This window comes from Apodemus sylvaticus, chromosome 22 (assembly GCF_947179515.1).
Source record: "Apodemus sylvaticus chromosome 22, mApoSyl1.1, whole genome shotgun sequence".
NCBI classification, from domain to species: Eukaryota; Metazoa; Chordata; class Mammalia; order Rodentia; family Muridae; genus Apodemus; species Apodemus sylvaticus.
Genome location: NC_067493.1, coordinates 53,107,651 through 53,126,909, shown reverse-complemented (window position 1 = coordinate 53,126,909; position 19,259 = coordinate 53,107,651). Strand labels below are relative to the sequence as shown.

The following is a 19,259-nucleotide window of genomic DNA, read 5'->3' as shown; positions in this document are numbered from 1 at the left end:
CCTCAGTGTGCAGGTAGTGCCTATCTCCATCACAGAAAATGATCTGCTCCAAAATGTCTCTGGGGCTGAGGCTGAGGCTGAGACCTTGTCTGGTTTTGTACAGAGTTACAGTTGGTGCTGGTGACAAGTTCTCTTTCTTGCCCCCATGTCCCTCTAGATCGAGAACAGCCTCTGCATCTGCGCCGCGACACCAAGCAAAGTCGTCATCCTCCGCTACAATGACAACCTCAGCAAGTACTGCATCCGCAAGGCAAGCACGTCCAGCCCCCTGGTCCACTGTGCTGTGTTGAGGATAGCTTGTGTCTGCTCCTTTCTGCTCTGTCTAGAGCGTGAGACCTGCCCTTCCTTCCCGGCGGAGCCCAGAGCCTGTGGTAGCCACAGTGTCCCTTCTCTCTCTTTACGTCTGTCTGTTGGGATCTGCCCAACAGAGTCGGCCTCCTAAGGTGGATGGAGGAGAAGGCAGCGTGGTTTTAGAAGTTAACAGTCCCAGGCAGTGTCTGTCGGCTCCAACGGTGCCTGCAGGTTGCTGGTGATGAGGGATGAGCCCGCACTGGCTCCATTTTGTCTTGTGATCAAGGGTCTGGTTCTCCTCAGGACAGAATGCTCTGTGGGGGGTGACCACTGTGTGGAGGAGAAACAGTCCAACGTTTAGCTTTGCCCCGCTTCTGGAGACAGTGTCTGCTGTCCCCAGACTTAAGTAGTGATAAGTCTGGCCCACGCCTGGTCATGCCGTGAAAATGCCAGCGTGAAAAGGGAAATGAGTTGTGTGTCCAGGTTGTTGGTGAACCACTGTCCCTGCGCTTGTTAGCCAGTGCTTCTCAACCACCCGTGCGTCAGGCATGGAGCCGGCCCCAGCAGGGTTTTCTGATTCACAAGTGGGACCCTGAAGCTGGGTAGGAGCAGCCTTTCCCCATCTAAGGCTGAATCTGCCTTTGCTTTCTCCTACCACCTCATGGTAGCATCCTGCATCTCTGTTTCCTCAGACTTGGTATGCAACTGTGAGATACATTTTCTGTGACGGTGATGAAGATTCCTGGCCATCACTCTGAGAAAGCATGCTTGTTCCGTTTTGTTTTAATGATATTAGGATTAGCCTAGAACCAACTATACGTAATTAGGAGGCAGTTAAGACAGGGATGCAGTAATGCCGTGTGGATAATATAGCCTCTTATTAGAAACCAGCCAATTACAAGCCAGCCCAAAGACAGACACTAGGCTAGGTCCCCCAGCCACCAGTGTCAGTAGTTGCTGTGAGATTCCAGCCCTCTGCTCCTGCAAGCACACATTGTTACTGTTTTGCCTGTCTTTGAAAATGGTGTTTCTCACCCACTTGGGAGCTGCAGTTCCACCTTGTTTTTTTAGGATACAGGGGCTGGGGTAGAACAGCAGGAATGAGGTACCATACAGGTCGTGGGTCACCCTGGCATGTCGTGAGAGGCTTGGCTACAGCCTCTGGCAGAGGCAGAGCAGCAGAAACTCGCATCTGGTGTCATCTCTGTCCCCCTGTGCCCTCACCTCAGGAAATAGAGACCTCTGAGCCCTGCAGCTGTATCCACTTCACCAATTACAGCATCCTCATCGGAACCAACAAATTCTATGAGATCGACATGAAGCAGTACACGCTTGATGGTACGGCTGCCCTCCCCGTCCTCTCCCCACCCCGCAGAGGGCGGGCGACTTGGGCTCCGGCCCTGAAGCCCCACCTGGCCTGCCTTCACAGAGTTCCTGGACAAGAACGACCACTCCTTGGCACCTGCCGTGTTCGCCTCCTCGTCCAACAGCTTCCCGGTCTCCATCGTGCAGGCGAACAGCGCTGGGCAGCGAGAAGAGTACCTGCTGTGCTTCCACGGTAGGTGGGGCCACGTGGGCACAGCCACAGCAGGCGCGGCCACGGCCCAGGGCAGCGCCTCGCTTCCTCAGGGTGGAGAATGGCTCCCCAGCATCATGGATGCCCACTGCGGTCCCCTCCCAACCAGGGCAGCGGCCTGGCCATCCTGGCGTTTCTTGCCTTCCCTCCCTTGTTTCCCGCTGGTAACTGTCTTCCTCTGAGTTTTACTACTTTTTCTCTTGATTTTTTTTTCTTTTAAGTTTTCTTCGTTTGTTTTTAATCTCTGGGTGTTCCTGCCTCTCTTCCCTCCTCCTGTCCCTCCCTGTCTGTCAGTCCACCCCTCCCTCCTGTCCCTCCCTGTCTGTCAGTCCACCCCTCCCTTTTTCCCTTTCCCACTTCTTTTTCTTTTTTTTCTTTCTTTTTTGCTTTAAGAGTTTTTCTCTTTCTTGAGGAAAACTCATTACTCAGAAAACTTCACTTAGGAAAGTTTCAGTTTAAAGTGGAGATGCTTCTGTGGTGGTAGTCTGGCTTTGCCAGTCTGGTTAGATCCCGTCAGTTGGCCCTGGGCTTTGGCCTTCGTTCTCCCATCAAAGCACATGTGGCTAATGTCCCCATGACCTTGGCGCCTTACAGAATTTGGGGTGTTCGTGGATTCTTCTGGAAGACGTAGCCGCACAGATGATCTCAAGTGGAGTCGCTTACCTCTGGCCTTTGGTATGTGAGGTACGGGGTGGTGGCAGGGGGTTCGCCTGTTCTCCAAAGCTGGTGTCCTAGGAAGGAATCATGTGGACCTTTTGGCTTTGGTCTGGTGTTAGTGTCTTCTAATGGATTTAAGTGGCATGGGCGGAGTTCACCTAACAGTGTGTTCGTGGAGAACTGTGGTCTCGTCCCCAAGGCCACAGTCCATCCTTGTGGAACATAAAATCTCATGATGGAAAGGAGAATAGTCCTCGTGGATGTTTAGTCCTTCTCAAGGCTCTGTGGTATCCCTGGCGTACTTGAACAGAAATCAATTTTGACCAGGCGGAACAGTGAGTCACACCCGTTCACTCTGTAAGTGCAAACACATGGTAGGCAGCCTGTGCTGTCCCGTCAGATGCTGGTCTTTGGTTGTCATCCTAAATGTGAAACAGAAAGGAGAAACAGACGTGCAGGGCCATAAGGCAAGACTCCAGATGTTCTGCAGGACCACGGTGGCATACACACATTCTCTCTCTCTCTCTCTTTCCCTCCCTCCCTCCCTCCCTCCCTCCATCCCTCCCTCCCTCCATCCCTCCCTCCATTTCTCTTGCTCTCTTTCTCACACACACACACACACATACACACACACACACACACACACGCACATATACTCTCTTTCTCTGTCACACACAGACTCTCCATACACACACTCACTGTCACACACATATAAGCTCTCTCTCACATACATACACACTCTCTCTGTCACTCTATCACACACACCACACACTCTGTCACATACACTCTCTCTGTCACACTCACACTCTCTGTCACACACTCTGACTCTGTCTCACACATATTCTCTCTATCTCACACACACTGTGTCACACACACACACACTGTCATACACATTCTCTCTGTCACATACACACACACACTCTCTGTCACATACACTCTGTTATGCACACACCACACACTCTCTCTCTATCACACACACATATTCTTCTCTCTGTCTCACACAGACACACACACTCTCTCTCTGTCACACACAAATACATGTACACTCATACACGCACATATTCTGTCAGAAATACACGCTCTCTCCGTCATACATACACACTAATACACATATACTCACACATGCACACACATTCTCTCTCACACATGCATGCACAAGCCCATGCACATAGAAATAGACAAATGTAAAAGAAAATTCTCTCTTTGTTGTTACTGTTCACTGTTGCTATGCAATAAGCCATCCTGGATCTCAGGAGCTCAAAGCAGCAGCAAGCTGTCCATGGCTCCGGGTCTGCTCAGCAGTGTCCCCCATGGAGTCACTGGGATCCAGGACAAGCAGAAAGTACAAAACAGCCCCAGAAACAAGGAGAAACAAGGCGACTTCTCTGTCTCTCTTCTTCTTTTTTGGCCACAGGGGTCACTTAGCTAGAGTCCTTGGTTCATCTCTGTCTGGACTCATCCAGGACTATAAACAGTGGCTTCATGGCCTCTCCTTTGCACCACACTCTGCTGGTTCAAGCAGGTCAGCAGAGCTGCCATGTTCAGGGTCACGGCTTGCCACAGGAGCAGCTGTGACAACAGAGGAGAGAACAGGGCCTGGCCTGCCTTCTTTGGCTACCCTGTCCCCTCATAGAGAGATAAGTGGTTTTGGTTTTTTTGTTTCTGTTTTTGTTTTGGGTTTTTTGGTTTTTTGTTGTTGTTGTTGTTGTTGGTTTTTTTGGGGGGGGGTTGTTTTGTTTTGGTTTTTTTGGATTTGTTTTTTTCGAGACAGGGTTTCTCTGTGTAGCCCTAGCTGTCCTGGAACTCACTCTGTAGACCAGGCTGCCCTCGAACTCAGAAATCCGCCTGCCTCTGCCTCCCAGAGTGCTGGGATTACAGGCGTGCGCCGCCACTGCCCGGCTGAGAGAGAGATAAGTGTTAAGACTAGCTGCTGTGCTGGCACACAAAGGCTGTGGAGTTCGTGGCCTGCCTGGGCCACACAGGGAGACTGCTACAGAACAGAACGGAGCAAATAGGAATAACAGCAAAGCCCGCTGCAGTTCCTAAATCCTGGTCTTTTCAAAACTCGGCTTGGCGAGGCCGGAGAACACTGACTACTCTGCCAGAGAACCCTGGTTCTGTTCCCAGCACCCACATGGTGTCTCACAGCCATCTGTAACTCCAGTTCTAGGGGTTCTGACACCTTCTTCTGGTCTCTGAGGGTAGCCGACACACTTGTGCTCAGATGCTCAGATGCAGGCAAAACATTTTTTTTTTTTTTAGATTTATTTATTCATTCAATGTATGTGAGTACACTGTTGTCTTCAGACACACCAGAAGAGGCTATCAGATCCCATTACAGATGGTTGTGAGCCACCACGTGGTTGCTGGGACCTGTGGAAGTTGCAGTCCGTGCCCTTAACCACTGAGCCATCTCTCCAGCCCACAAAACACTTATATATGGGGAAAAAGAAACTTTAAAAACTTGGAGAGTGTTGTAATGTAAACAGCTCCATAGGAGAAGTCACCCTGGTGTCTGTCCACCATGCTCTCCATCTTGTTGTCCCAAAGGGAAGGACTTTCCTGAGTGTATCATCTCCCAGTGTTCTGTGCAAGCGCAAGCACATGCTAGACCTCTCCCTGTTCGAGGATATCACGCTCTGCGCATGCTTGTGAACTTGCTCTGCTGGCTGAGCAGTGCACTGTGGGTAGATAGAGGGCTTTCTGATGCAGCTTTTACCTGTGCAGAGTTCCATAGGGATGCAATGATTTACTTAACTCATTCCTCTGCTGTAAGTTACACTGTAATGAGCAACAAGCTAGTGTGGTTACACTGTGATGAGTGCTGGGCGCTGGGTCACTGGCGCTGTGATGGGTGCTGGGGGCTGGGTCACTGGCGCTGTGATGGGTGCTGGGGGCTGGGTCACTGGTCCTTGTTCAGGTTTTGATTTTACTCCACCTCCACCCCAACCCCTGCCTTTGTTTCCCCATGCTCATCCTCCGTGTGGCTTTGCAGCCTACAGAGAACCTTATCTGTTTGTGACTCACTTCAACTCACTGGAAGTAATTGAGATCCAGGCACGTTCCTCGCTGGGGTAAGCATTTCCTCCTTGCTCTGAAGACAGGAGTGCCGTGGGGCAATGAAGGTAATCAGTAATGACTGTCAACTCTCCCCTGGAATCCTGCAGGACCCCTGCCCGAGCATATCTGGAAATCCCAAACCCTCGCTACCTGGGCCCCGCAATTTCTTCCGGAGCAATCTACCTGGCCTCCTCATACCAGGACAAGCTAAGGGTCATATGCTGCAAAGGAAATCTGGTGAAGGAGTCTGGCACTGAGCAGCACCGGGTGCCCTCCACCTCCCGCAGGTACTGAGTCTCCTTCCCCCACCATGGGAAGATGCTCGAGGAGAAGCATGCTTTTTGTGTGTGGCCGTAAGCATCAGACTGTGGTGGGCTCCTGGTCACAGCTGCAGGGAGCATCCGCCATTCCCCCAAGGGAGCCTCCAGTGGTGGCTCTGTAGAGAGCAGCATAAGACTTATGCTTTGGTCTGTCTGTCCTGCTAGCTGCTGAGCCCCAGGAAAACCTGTGGCCCCTTCTTCATGCTGCTCAGGCCCAGTGCAAGAGAGGCAACTGCACCCTCGGTCTGCTCCTGATGGGCCCCTAGAGCACTGTGGGAACTCACAGGAGGACTGCGACCAAAGAAAGGCAGGGAGGCGAGGCAGGCAGGGGTGGGGTGGGGGCGGGCCATGGCTTCCCAAGCCACCTGGAGGCTTCTATGGAACCAGAGAACTGTGCAGAGCTCTAATATTTTATTTTACAACTTGCATTTATATATTTGTGTTGGAAATCTAACCCCCGGTTATAGTGCTCAAAGGGCACAGAAAGTATTAAGTAGTAGTCTCTTTGCTTTCTTTTCTTATGTTTTTAAAAAAGAATAAAGATTTATGTATTTTTATTTATTTTTGTTTTATTTATTTTCTTTAAAGATTTATTTATGTATATGAGTACACTGTAGCTGCCTTCAGACAAACCAGAAGAGGACATTGGATCCCATTGCAGATGGCTGTGAGCCACCATGTGGTTGCTGGGAATTGAACTCAGGCCTCTGGAAGAGCAGTCAGTGCTCTTAACTGCCGAATCATTTCTCTAGCCCCTATTTTTGTTTTATTGAGATAGGGTCTCACTTTGTAGGCTTAGCTGGCCTGGAAGTCGCTATTATGGACGGGCTAGCCTCTAACTCATAGAAATTATCTGCCTCTGCCTCTAAACTATGTTACTTACACCGTCTCACTTTTTAAAAAAATTTATTTTATGCATATGAATATTTTGCCTGCATTTAAGTGTGTGCCTGGTGCCCAGGGAGACAGAAGAGGGTGTCTGATCCACTGTAGCTGCAGTTATAGACAATTGTGAACTGCCATGTGATTGCTGGGAATTGAACTCAGGTCCTCTTGGGGGGGGGGGGGAGCCAGTGCTCTTAACTGATGCTGAGCCTTCAGCATAGCTGCCTGCCCCTTAATTTAAAGAGATGATGGTCTTGTCAAGTCCCCCTGTGTCCTAGTTAGGGTTTCACTGCTGTGAACAGACACTATGACCAAGACAATTCTTACAAAGGACCACATTTAATTGGGGCTGGCTTACAGGTTCAGAGGTTCAGTCCATCATCATCAAGGTGGGAACAGGGCAGCATCCAGGCAGGCATGGTGCAGGGGGAGCTGAGTTCTACATCTTCATCTGAAGGCTGCCAGTGGAAGACTGGCTTCCAGGCAGATAGGGTGAGGGTCTTAAAGCCCACGCCCACAGGGCCACATCTGCTTCAACAGGGCCACACTTCCCAACTCCCAACGGTGCCACTCCCTGACCCCAGCATACACAAACGGTCACACCATGCTACTCTTGGCTCAGATAGTCCCTCCCCTCCTCTTTCAAGGGTCTGAACCTGGCTTCTCTCCTTGTTCCTTCCTCCCCCTCACACCGCCACCACCCAGGAAGAAACCAAATTTATTCCTATTGAGACATCCTTCTGCGTATACATGTATGCAAGTCCATGCATGCTGCTCCATAAATCGACCTGTCTCAGTCTGCTTTCTGACACTACGACGACGACGAAATACCTGCTGTCGGATTAGTTATAAAGAGGCTCATGGCCATTGTCTCAGTCAGGGTCTGTATTCTTGCACAAAGATCATGACCAAGAAGCAAGTTGGGGAGGAAAGGGTTTATTCAGCTTACACTTCCACATGGCTGTTCATCACCAAAGGAAGTCAGGACTGGAACTCGAGCAGGTCAGGAAGCAGGAGCTGATGCAGAGGCCATGGAGGGATGTTACTTACTGGCTTGCTTCCCCTGGCTTGCTCGGCCTGCTCTCTTATAGAACCCAAGATTACCAGCCCAGGGATGGCCCCCACCCACAAGGGGCCCTCCCACCTTGATCACTAATTGAGAAAATGCCTCACAGCTGGATCTCAAGGAGGCATTTCCTCAAGGGAGGAGGCTCCTTTCTCTGCGTTAACTCCAGCTTGTGTCAAGTTGACACACAAAACCAGCCAGGGACAGTACTGATCTGAAGTGGAGGCCATCTCACACGTTTCTATGTTTCTATCCAACCCTGCTCACATCCTAAAGGCTGTGTCTCCACCTCCAAATACCATAATTATATTCCATTTCAACCTTCTTAACATCTCACTGTGAGGAGGGCTAGAGAGGCGGCTCTGTGTGTGTGTGTGTGTGTGACTCTTGCAGAGGGCTAACATCTGGTTCCCAGCACCCACACCAGGAAGCTCACAACAGGTGGCAGGGGATCCTCCACCCTCTTCTGATCTTCTGGGGGCGCCTGCACGCACACAGTGCTCTTAAACTCACGCAGGTACATGCACATCAAACTATTTACTCTCCCACAGCAGGGAGTAAATTTCTACACTGGAAGCCTCAGTCCCCAGGATCTCACTGAGTTCTCTACTGTGATATTGATAGACACCCTTCAAAGTATACAGTTTAGTAGCATTTTTGTAAATGTATCAAGTCTCCATCAATATCTAAGTTTAAAATGTTTCTAGTGCTCCCAAAAGAAGTTTGTTTTCCTCTACCTCAGCGACTGCCTCAGACTTGTTCCACATTCAGCAAGGGCCACTGTAGCTGCCAGGTGAGGCCTTGCTTGTCCAGCCCCAGGTTCAGTCCAACAGAGTCAGCCCTGAGTGTCTGTATGGATTTTCCAGGTCAGATATTGATCCTTTTCTGGAAGTGAGCTTTTGGAACACGGGAGCCTGTCTGTGCCTTCCAAATGTTGTAGGATGCTGATTCCTCACGGTGACTGTCTGTCTGGCTTCAGTTCTACCATCGATCTGGGGAGAAGCATGGGCCTAGGGCATGCTAAATCATCATTGAGCCTTTGCAAGTTTGGTTTTCTTGCATAAATGCTGTTGGATTGCTCCAAGCTGGTTTAGCAATCCTTTTGGTCAGCATGCACGAGTGTGTGTGTGAGCGTGTGTTTTTTTTTTTTTTTTTTTTTTGGCAGTACTGAGAATTGAACTCTAAGCCTGGCATACTAGCCAAGGGCTCTGCCACTGCTGCCCTGCCCCCAGCCTTGGTCAGTGTGGTTTTAGTCAATCCAGGACCTTGATGGGAACCCTGGAGTGACAAATGACCAGTTGCTCCCAGCTTTTCACCGGAGGCTGTTTTACGAGGTCTCCAGACACCGTGTTTGGTTCTAAGTCGTGTGAGGATGGTTTTGACGAGACTTTGTGAGGCTGTTCTTTGCTCTTACGGCCCTCAGAGGTTCTCAGCTTCCTTCCCATCCTGACCGAAGGGAAAGTGTGTTAGGTGTGCTCGCTCACCTGTACCTTAACGTCCCGGGGATGGCTTCCTTCTCCTGCTCTCATGGCCATGCAGGGTCCCTGTGCTTAGCTGCACTGTTCCTTGGTTTATTAGAATGTTTATATCATTACCACCTCAGGTTGCCTCCAGCCCGTGCTGGAACTTCTCCGCCTTTGCCAACCGTGTAAGTAGGTATGCCATAGTAAATAAAGTTCTGAAAGGTGCTTGCTGCTGCATTTACCTCCCTGGGGCCACACCTACCTGTAACCCCAGGAGCGTGTTCTAGAAGTTGGTTGCCCCACCCTGGTCCAGAAGACCAGGACCCAGAGCCACAGCCATGTGTGGAAAGCTGGAGAGCTTGGGCCACCGAAGCTCTGAGATTTAGCCCAGGGGACTATCATTGGCCTGCCCCGCCCTGCCCTGTGAGCAGCCTCGAGGATCCCCCACCCAGCGAAAGGCATCACATCTGGGACTGCAGAGAGCATCGTTGAAGGCCCTCTCCATCTGCTCTAAGGGCCTGTAATGTGGTGGCTGGCTCAACATCACCAAGTGTTCCAGACTCCTTAGGTATTTGCTTTACTATCCTGATGCCACTCCAGAACTCCAGAGCCGTCCCTCTTACAGGTGGATAGGGGTCAGTGGGTCTGAGATGCGTGGTCCTGCACCCCTGTGCAGCACACTGTCGTGCAAGTGACAGAGTGCTGTGCACTCCTTTTTGTACCTTAACATGTCTGAGCGATGGCCTTACCTCTGCGTCATTGTGGTTTTAACTCCCAAGTGTTGGGAGAAGGCTTCCCCGGGGCCATGCACCCCACATGGCCCACTGTTAAGTACCTGCTTGTTCTGCTGCCCAGCAAGTCCACTCCTGCAGTCGGTTCTCACCAGTCACCCTTGCTCCTGGCTGCGGTGGGCGGGTCAGTGTGATTGACTCACGGCAGGCCCGGGTTTCCTGGCCCGTTTAGCAGAGCAGAGACCATAACTCTGCAGAGACCATAAAAGTGGACATGGTAGCTCATTGGCCATTATGGATGTGGAGATGGAAGACTGCCCAGCTGGCCTGGAGTGATGAGTGCTGTCTCTGCTCTCATTAATCTAAGCAGCTGTCCCGATCGGCCTTCCTCCAGCCACCCTGCTTCCCTGGACACAGCTCCCTCCTGCTAGCCTTACGATGGGCCCCTGTGGTCGCACGCTAGAACGTCTCTTTACATAGAGGCGTAATCTATTCCTCTCCCTTGGATTTATCTGTTCTCATGCGTCTTCCCTCTCTCTGAGCTCTGCAGCTCAAGGTATTTACAGACCTCGATTCCAGGGTGTAGAAATCCTCTCCCTTACATTTAATACCCCAGAGACGTGAAGTCGGCTGGCTTTCACAGCATGTAACTGAGTCGCTGGTTTAGCGCTGGGTGTGGACTCGAGGCCAAGGCATAAAGCTGTTCACCAGCAGCTAACACTTAGAAGATCGGCTCTGCAAACCTGCTTTTCAGCTGCTCCCCGCAGGTAGTTCAGGCCAGGCCAGGGCTAAGGGTTGGATCGAGCCTACCGAGAGGTCCCAGTGTCCCGGGGCTTGGTGAAGAGGGTTGTAGTTCCCAAGAAAATGGCTTGTGTGGCATATGGCATACTCAAAGCCATGGCTTCAAGTTTTGGTACCACAGAAGAAAGAGGAAAGGCTCCTTGAGACTTCAGTGGGCCAGAGGATCAGAGATTATTAATGGTTAGTCTCTGGGTCAGGGTGAGGTTTTTTGAGCTAGCTTGACTGTCCCTGTCTGCTCCGTTTGGCTTCCTGGTGTTGTCCCTGTGTCCATAGGCCATCTTATTGCCATGACTGGGAACCGTCAGCCCCCTGGGCATCCGTATCAGTTGCCACACAAACTTGGAAAAACCACCTGAGGGGAGAGGTGGCCAAACGCTGGGCACAAGACTGCTAGAGACCCAGGCCCTGACAGTGACAGATGTTCTCAGAACTGCTCCCTTGCACCAAGGCCCTTTATGGGCCTCTGATTTCCAAGATGTGATAGGCTCAGCCCCTAACAGGAGACCTCTGGGAAATATTAGGTTGGTATGATAGAGCGAGGAGATCAGGACACCAGGCTGGCCCTGCCTGCAGCCCCTGGGCAGCTCCCCAGGTCACTCCACCTCCACGCACCTGCCTGTGCAGTGCGGGCCCTGCCCCCCTAGGACTTGTTCCCATTTGGCATTGTTATGAGACAGTGAGGGCCCAGCTGAGGCAGGAGCATGGTAAGGATGGCGCCAGCATCTGGAAGTCTGGGGTTCTCCTGTCTTCCTCCTTGGGCCTAAGCTCTTCCTCAGGAGCTGAGGCAGGAGGATCATGACTTTAAAGCCAGCCTGGGCTTTATACTGAGTTCCAGACCAGCTGAATACATGCCCTCTCTCAGAAATTGAACCGAAGGAACAGTGTTGAAAAGGGGCCTGCGTGGATACTTAGAGGGGGTGGGAGCTGCAGCTTAGAGCCTGTGGCGTCTCAGCTCCTGACTCCTTATTGTCCCCAGCAGCCCCAACAAACGAGGCCCACCAACATACAACGAGCACATCACCAAGCGTGTGGCCTCCAGCCCAGCGCCCCCAGAAGGCCCCAGCCACCCCAGAGAGCCAAGCACACCCCACCGCTACCGAGACAGAGAGGGCCGGACAGAGCTGCGCAGGGACAAGTCTCCAGGCCGCCCTCTGGAGCGGGAGAAGTCCCCAGGCCGGATGCTCAGCACGAGGAGAGAGCGGTCCCCAGGGAGACTGTTTGAAGACAGCAGCAGGGGCCGGCTGCCTGCGGGAGCCGTGAGGACCCCATTGTCCCAGGTGAACAAGGTAAGGCAGTGTCCTTAGGACTGCTCAGCTGTCGTGTGTGTGTGTGTGTGTGTGTGTGTGTGTGTGTGTGTGTGTGTGTGCGCGCGCGCGCGCGTATGTGTGTGTGTGTGCGCATGCGTATGTGTGCATGCATGCGTGTATGTGCATGCGTGTGCGTATGTGTGCATGTGTGTATGTGTGTGCGCGCACGCGCGCGCATACACATGTATGCTGTCATTACAAAAGCAGGAGTCCCATCTCTGTGACACAGGCTCAGGGGAAGTAAAAGCTTAGGAAGAGAATGTGCTTTAAGGGGCCTCCAACACCAGTGACATGTGTGATTTAAGAGAAGGCATGTATACACACCTCAGAATGTAACAGCTACCAACTGGCATGTTGTTCCCTGCCCTAGAGGCAGTAATAGTTGTTCCTGGGGCCGTTCCATGTCTACAAGCAAATAAGCACTTGTACCCCCCTTGTAAAATACAGATGATAACATTTTGGACAGTTTCCAACACATGGGTGAACATAGACATATTGTGACTGCTGATATTTTTCTGGAAAATTATCCAGAAACTTGCAGCCGTACTTGCCTTTGAGAAGTGTGAGCCCAGCCGGGCGGTGGTGGCTGTAATCCCAGCACTCTGGGAGGCTGAGGCAGGTGGATTTCTGAGTTTGAGGCCAGCCTGGTCTACAGAGTGAGCTCCAGGACAGCCAAGGCTATACAGAGAAACCCTGTCTCCAAAAAACCAAAAAAGAGAGAGAGAGAGAGAGAGAGAGAGAGAGAGAAGTGTGAGCCCTTTCAAAGTCCTGAGCTCCGTGCAGCTCTGCCGGTAGCATCTGATTTGGTAGATGGAGTTTTGAGGCAGGTAGCTCTCGTGACTGCGTACACGGGTCCTGGTGTTCACTCAGTCTGCCTCGGTGGGATGTCCAGTTTCTAAAGCTCTGTGCAGACAGAGCATCACCTTCCTGTCCCTTGGAGATGATTTTTCTGAGTGGCACTCTTCTGTACAGATACTACTACTACTATACAAAGCGCTTCTTTTGGCAGAGAAAGAAGAAAGGTTTCCTCATTAAAACTGAAAGTGCATATGTGTGCATGCAACTGTGCAAATTCAGTTTGGAGCTTTTTTTGTTTTGTTTTTTTCAGGGACTCAATTCCTGCCTGACCCCATTCTCTGCGGGCTGGTTCCATTAAGTTGGCATTGTTTAATGTAGCACCCTTGTCAACTGCTGGAGGGGCAAGACAGGCACCAGAAAGTCCTGCTTGCCTTACCCAGGAGCCAGCAGTTCCTGGCTTTGGATGCTAAAACCCCCTCTTCTCTGTTTGGCTCCTAGGTCTGGGACCAGTCTTCAGTGTAAGTCTCAGCCAGAAAAACACCTCCTCATCTCAGTCTGCAGGAAAACACCGCGCTCTGGGTCTCTACCGCAGGGGATCCCAGCACCAGTCTGCCCGGCCCGGCCCGGCCCGCCCCGGCCCGCCCCGGCCCACAATCGGCACGGCTGGGTCCAGACTGTCCTTGGCACGGATACCCCTATCTCCAAGGGGTGCAGATAGCCAAGGCTCTTAGGCGCTGCCAGCGCTCTGTCTCCCTCCCCCCTCAGAGGGTAGGGAGCACCTTCCTGCAGTCTTCGCTGCACTGTTAACTCACTGCATTCACAGACCTTTGTACTTAGCTCCAGCCTGAACCTGTTCATCAAAAGGAAACCAACCCGGACTCGAACGTGGCTGGAAGTCTACTGCTACTCTAAGATCCTCTAAGATCCTCGGGTTGGTTGGTTTTTTTCCCCCCTTTGGTTTTTGATTTCTTTTTCCTCCTCCTCCTCTTCTTCTTCCTCTTTTTTTTTTTTTAAAGACAACAGAATTCTTAGTAGACTTGGATAGCGATGTATTTCCTGTTGTAGTGGTTTTTAGCTAGATCACACCATCAGGTCTTTGCCACTGAAACGTAGCCTAGAAGAGTCCCCACCCCCGCCCTGCCGGTCGGCTAACCTCCTGTGTTCATGTAGCGTCAGTCATTCTTGTCCCAGTCCATTCTCATAGATAGCCCTGTCTTACCCAGGGTGGCATTGTAGCCAGATGTTTACCGTCCTCTTATGGCCTTGACAACCTCCCCTCCCACCAGCCGAGAATGTATGGATGGTCAGTTGGCCTCGGCTCCGAGGTCGTGACCTGGGGCTAAGGGACCTGGAGCCCTCCTCCCCTGCCCCTCAGCCTCATCTCCCCAGCCTGCTTCCCCAGCTTGTGGCATAGCTTTGGCCAGGAAAGAGCGCGCTTGCAATAGACTAACTCAAAGCCCAGCATTCATAGGCCTTAGGGTTGGGCCTGGGGCCAGGGCACCGCCTCCTGTCCGAGGGTCACTCCTCTGGAACGCTGAACGCGGAGGAGACCAGACTGGGAGCTCTGCATGGCGGATTTCTGCATGTGCTGCCCCCCGACCTGCCTGACTCTTCCCTGGGTTGCTCTGCTGATACACTGCTGCCATCCCATAACCCACCAAATCAAGACCCTCCCGGTGACTTGTCAACAAACCGGCCACAACAGGCTGCAATCTGTAGCACTGAACAAGCAAACAAAAACAAAACAAAACAAACAAAAATACGCTCAAGCCTTACGACCAGAGAAGGATTTCAGCAAACCACACTCCTCCCGCTGTTTCCCTCCCGCCTTCCAGTTCCCTGCTGACTTCAAGGTTGACTGTGTGCTCACACAAAACCCAGCACGGTTCTACCCCATGAAACTGTGACTTCCCAGATGAGCCTTTCCCTAGGGCTGGACCTAAGGCCAGGACACTGGAGAGAAGCCGCAGCTCAAAGCTCCCAGCCCCGCGGGGCTGGCGAGTTCCCCTTAGGTGCAGTGCGGCTCACCCCATCTCTCTGCCCTCCTTAGAGCGCAGAATTCCTGGCAACCGGATAGAACCAACCAATGTAGAGGCTTTGCAGTTGGCAAGCTAACTAGCGGCCTTATCTTTGCCTTTAATCTCCCACAAGGCCTCTCCTACTTTGGATTCTCCTCGACTCTTAGGCGTGCCTCCACAACTAAGGCACACCCTAGGTAGGCTGAAAGGTAGACCAGTCCCCACCACAGCAGGTGACCGTGTCTGTGTTTTCAGTCCACGCTCCCGCAGTCTACGTCACTTCCCAGATTGCATCCTGGCCTAAACGCCATCTCCTTCCTGCTCGTCTCTGACCTAAGTGCTTTCTCGTTTGAAACGCCTGTGACCCTTCACATCCTGTGCCCTGCCGTTGTGTTGCTTGGAGTCTTTGGGGACGTGTTCCCTATCCCCCCGTCCCCCCCTCCCAGGGCAGATCTGACTGGCTGTTTGCTGAAGTTTTTTGTCTCTTGGTCCACGAGTATTTGGAATGGTCACTGATAACTGGTTTTCAGTCTTGGCATCTCATTTAGGACCTCCATGAGAAATGGGCGCCTTGAGCCCTGACCGTGTATATTGCGTGTCTCATCTGTGAAGTGCTTCCTGCTACATAGAGCTAGCTCAACAGACTGTACATATTTACAAGAAACTTTATATTCGTAAAAAAAAAAAAAAAGGAAATTGAATTGGTTTCTACTTTTTTATTGTAAAAGGTGCATTTTTCAACACTTTTGTTTTCAACGGTGGTAGCTGTGGCCAGCCGTCTCCGCCTGAGTGGGGAACTCTCTGTATGACCACCGAGACGCCAGCAGGAAATAATCGTAACCCGAAATCGCAGTCAAAAGCTTATATTAGCATCAATAAGATTCTAGGTCTCCAAAAACACAGGCTTTTTCTTCATTACCTTTTTTATTAAGAACGAGGAGAAGACACGGATGGACGCTTCCAGACCTACCCGAGAGAGGGCTGACTGTTGTCGAACGATAGTGAAATAAAGCAGTGGTCTCAGAAAGCATTCACTCCTTTGGCATCCTTTCTTGTCAGAGACCATAAAAAGCCACCATGGAGGTCTGCACAGGCTCCCTGGGCACTTCAGCTCTCTGGGGAGGCTTTTCCGGGGGTAGGGGATGAATAGACTCAGAAGCTCTTGGAATGAAGAGGGGCGGCAGGGTACGGTTTGGTCAGTGCATCTATGAACTAGTAGGGACTTGCTATTAAGGTCACTTTTTAGGGCAGGGAATTGCAAAGCTCCTTAAACAGTCAATGAGGCTACTTTACAAGGATTAGTCCAGAACAGATTAGCCCCCCGTTAAGGCAGCTAACCAGGAAAACAGGTCAACACAGGCTTTTTCTGATCCCATTACGCTGAGGCCACGAGAACTTAATATTGCACGCCTGTTTCAAGGGAGTTCAGCTGAAGGTAACTGGATGCTTCCTGTTCTGATTAGACACTTCCTGTCTGCAAGGTCTCCTCCACTTGTGATTCGTTATTCCCCCCACTCCCACTCCCGTGATACCTGCTGCTTTATGTCTCAGATTCAACCTAACAAGGTAAATCAGCTGTAGTTAAAATTGATTTTGATGGTCAAATCTGATGGAGGACTACAGAGGTTTTTTTTTTTTTTTCCTTGTGACCTTAAGAAAGAAAATGACTCACAGGAACTTGCAACTTCTTCCCATAGAACAAACATTAGAAAAATATCCACTTACCATCCTCCAACCGGTCCAATTATTAGCCTAAGGATTCTTGGCAGCCAAGGGCTGCCTTATACACTAAGTAAACAGGACTTAGTTCCAAAACGGGCAAGCTGAGAGGTCCTCTGGACGGAAGGCTCTACCTCTACAACTGTGAAATCAAGAGGCCACGCTATATGATGAGGCCTGGCCCTCCCAGCTGCCTGAGTTTAGTGTGAAGTTGTATCAGGTCACACACACACACCTTAATTCTCATAGAACTCAAGGCATTGGGTGCATACCAAGTCTCCTGACTGAAACTCTTGGGCCTGTGGGGCCAAAAAAGAGATAAACTACTTACTAATCTGTCTGCAGCAGAGCTTCCGCCACAGTCTGGCTCCTTTCCACGGCTCTCAGTCAGATCAGTTAGCCTTCCTGCCCCCCCACAGGATGTGGTACTAGCCGGGCTTAGTTCTTCTGGTTGCCACAGGTCTGGGTTCCTGGTGGTGTCCAGTGGGTGGAGAGGTCAGGGAGCTATAAAATACTCAGTAATTTACAGCCTACACACACACACACACCCTGATAACTAAGAATGATCTGTCTCTGTATCTATCTTAGTTGGTGCCAAGACTAAGAAACTGGCCTGCTCTTACTCCAGGCAGAGGCTGCTCCAGTTGACTCTTTCTTGCTGGGTTAAATGCTACCTATGCGGTCTGCAGCGTGAGGACTGGGGCCCAGGCACACGTTTTCCTGAAGCAGAGGGGTCTGCCGGTGAAAATACAGTACAGGAATGGCTGCTTTCCCCTGGGTCTGTCAGTGAGTAGTAGAGATGTTTGCCTCGAAGGGGTTACTAGAGGTGGAGGAAGACTTTTGAAGGTGACGCTGCTACTGTACCTATCTGTGGCACATTCTGACAGCTACAGATTAGGGAAGGTCGAACTGACTCCTGGTCTACCTGGGTGTGGAGTTTCCAGATGGCACAGTTAAATTCCCTTGAGGGCGGGGTGAGGGGTGAGGGGTGGGGGTGGGGTGGGGGCAATAGTAAGGGCTGGCCTACTAATATAGATCCCAGAGACATGAGCATCCCATAGGTGCTGAACCCCACAGACCAGGCTCCAGCTTGTCCAAGGTCTGGACTCATACAGCTGTCAGGAGCACTGGTTGATGCCTATAGCTAACAGAGAGGATGGACTTTAAAAGAAATACAGACATAGTCACGCCTTCCTTGTTTTCCCTTGAAGATGAGAGGCTAAAAGGCAGAAGCTCGAGTTTCTTGTTTGTCCATTAATCTGCTGTTGAGGCGTTAAAGTCTCATCAGAAGCAGGACTCCTCGCTGACGCAGTTGTGAGTCTCCACCATATTGTTCAGACCGTCTGTGAACATGGGTGGATGTTTTTGTGTAGTGGTGCTATAGTAAAATACCCGAGATGGGGCAGTTTACAAAGAACAAATGTATTTCTTGCAGCTCTGGAGATTAGAGAGTCTGAGACAAGCTACTATGTATGGGTTATGGCTGCCTGGCCAGGGACTGCTGTAGGCTTCCAAGATGACACTTTGTTTCTGAACTTTCCACAGCCAGAAGGCTTTGTCCTCACATAGTGAAAGTCAGGAAGGCAAGCTAGCTAAAAAGCATCACAAAGGCTTCATCCCCTCAAGAGAGTTGGGGAGGGACTCTTGTGATTTAACTACTTCTTGTTTTGTTGTTGTTGTTGTTTGTTTGTTTGTTTTTCTCAAGACAGTGTTTCTCTGCGTAGCCCTGGCTGTCCTGGAACTCACTCTGTAGACCAGGCTGGCCTCGAACTCTGAGATTTACCTGCCTCTACCTCCCAAGTGCTGGGATTAAAGGCGTGCGCCACCACTGCCTGCGACTTCTTAAACAGCACCTTTTTAAAATGATCACAGTGCCGACAACTGACCTTTGGACCAGACCTAGTCAGACCACAACAGATGAACTCAGCATAAGCTTGAACTCAATCACGCTCATGTTCAAGGAACCGGATTAAACAGAACGCTTAATCTCTAAAATGCTCTGGCCTCCGAAGTCAGTTACAGCTTTCAAGGATTTCCTAACGTGCTGACAGAGACACTGTACTTTCCTTGTCTGGTGCAACCGACTTCCTGTTCCTGGTTGCAACCCATTCTTGTTCTGTGGCTCCCAGTGTGAGATGAGGTAGGGGAGCCTGGGTGTCAGCTTAGCCAGCGATTTACACAGCGCCCCGTTCTCCATCTGATCTGGGACTCAAAGGCTAACAGTGTCAAGCTGGCGACCTAGTGTTGGAGCATTGTCAACTTGCCTGTGTCTGCACTAACAAGCAGAGGCAGAGGGAGACACGTGGTCTCACCTGGGTCCTCTAGAGTCAGTGTTTTTGTGTGTGGTGCTGTGATCACTCAGGCTGACTGCCTGGGGCGTTACACAGGGAGCCCTCCTGGCATTCTCTCACTGATCCCACCTAAACTAACAATGGTTGCTAAGAATTTGTAGTTTATTATTCCCCAAATGATACAGTTTAACTATTTGCATAAATATACAGTGTATCAAGCATAGAGGAAGATGTATATAGCTTATATATAAATACTGTGCTATTTTATCCCTGACT

The 19,259-nt window shown here is 51.0% G+C and overlaps 1 protein-coding gene and 1 long non-coding RNA gene across 13 annotated transcripts in view; one reads left to right on the top strand and one right to left on the bottom strand.

Annotated features, from left to right (window-relative positions):
* The window catches only part of Cit (citron rho-interacting serine/threonine kinase), a 168,875-nt gene extending 152,868 nt beyond the window's left edge, over positions 1–16,007 (top strand). For 9 of the 12 annotated variants that reach the window (XM_052169024.1, XM_052169023.1, XM_052169021.1 and 6 more), the window contains 8 exons: positions 158–250; positions 1,521–1,629; positions 1,721–1,849; positions 2,462–2,542; positions 5,520–5,598; positions 5,692–5,871; positions 11,827–12,136; positions 13,454–16,007. In XM_052169024.1, the coding sequence (XP_052024984.1) occupies positions 158–250; positions 1,521–1,629; positions 1,721–1,849; positions 2,462–2,542; positions 5,520–5,598; positions 5,692–5,871; positions 11,827–12,136; positions 13,454–13,477 (1,005 nt within the window). In that variant the 3' untranslated portion in view covers positions 13,478–16,007. Of the gene's footprint in view, positions 1–157; positions 251–1,520; positions 1,630–1,720; positions 1,850–2,461; positions 2,543–5,519; positions 5,599–5,691; positions 5,872–6,069; positions 6,466–11,826; positions 12,137–13,453 lie in introns of those variants that run through there. The other 3 variants (XM_052169022.1, XM_052169015.1, XM_052169025.1) reach the window with 2 other exon arrangements.
* LOC127673341 (uncharacterized) lies at positions 15,675–17,179 on the bottom strand. Its single transcript, XR_007975134.1, has 2 exons — positions 16,699–17,179; positions 15,675–16,134 (listed from the first exon to the last, which is right to left on the bottom strand). It is a non-coding gene; the product is annotated as an uncharacterized LOC127673341 (long non-coding RNA).
* Between the last annotated feature and the right edge of the window lie 2,080 nt (positions 17,180–19,259).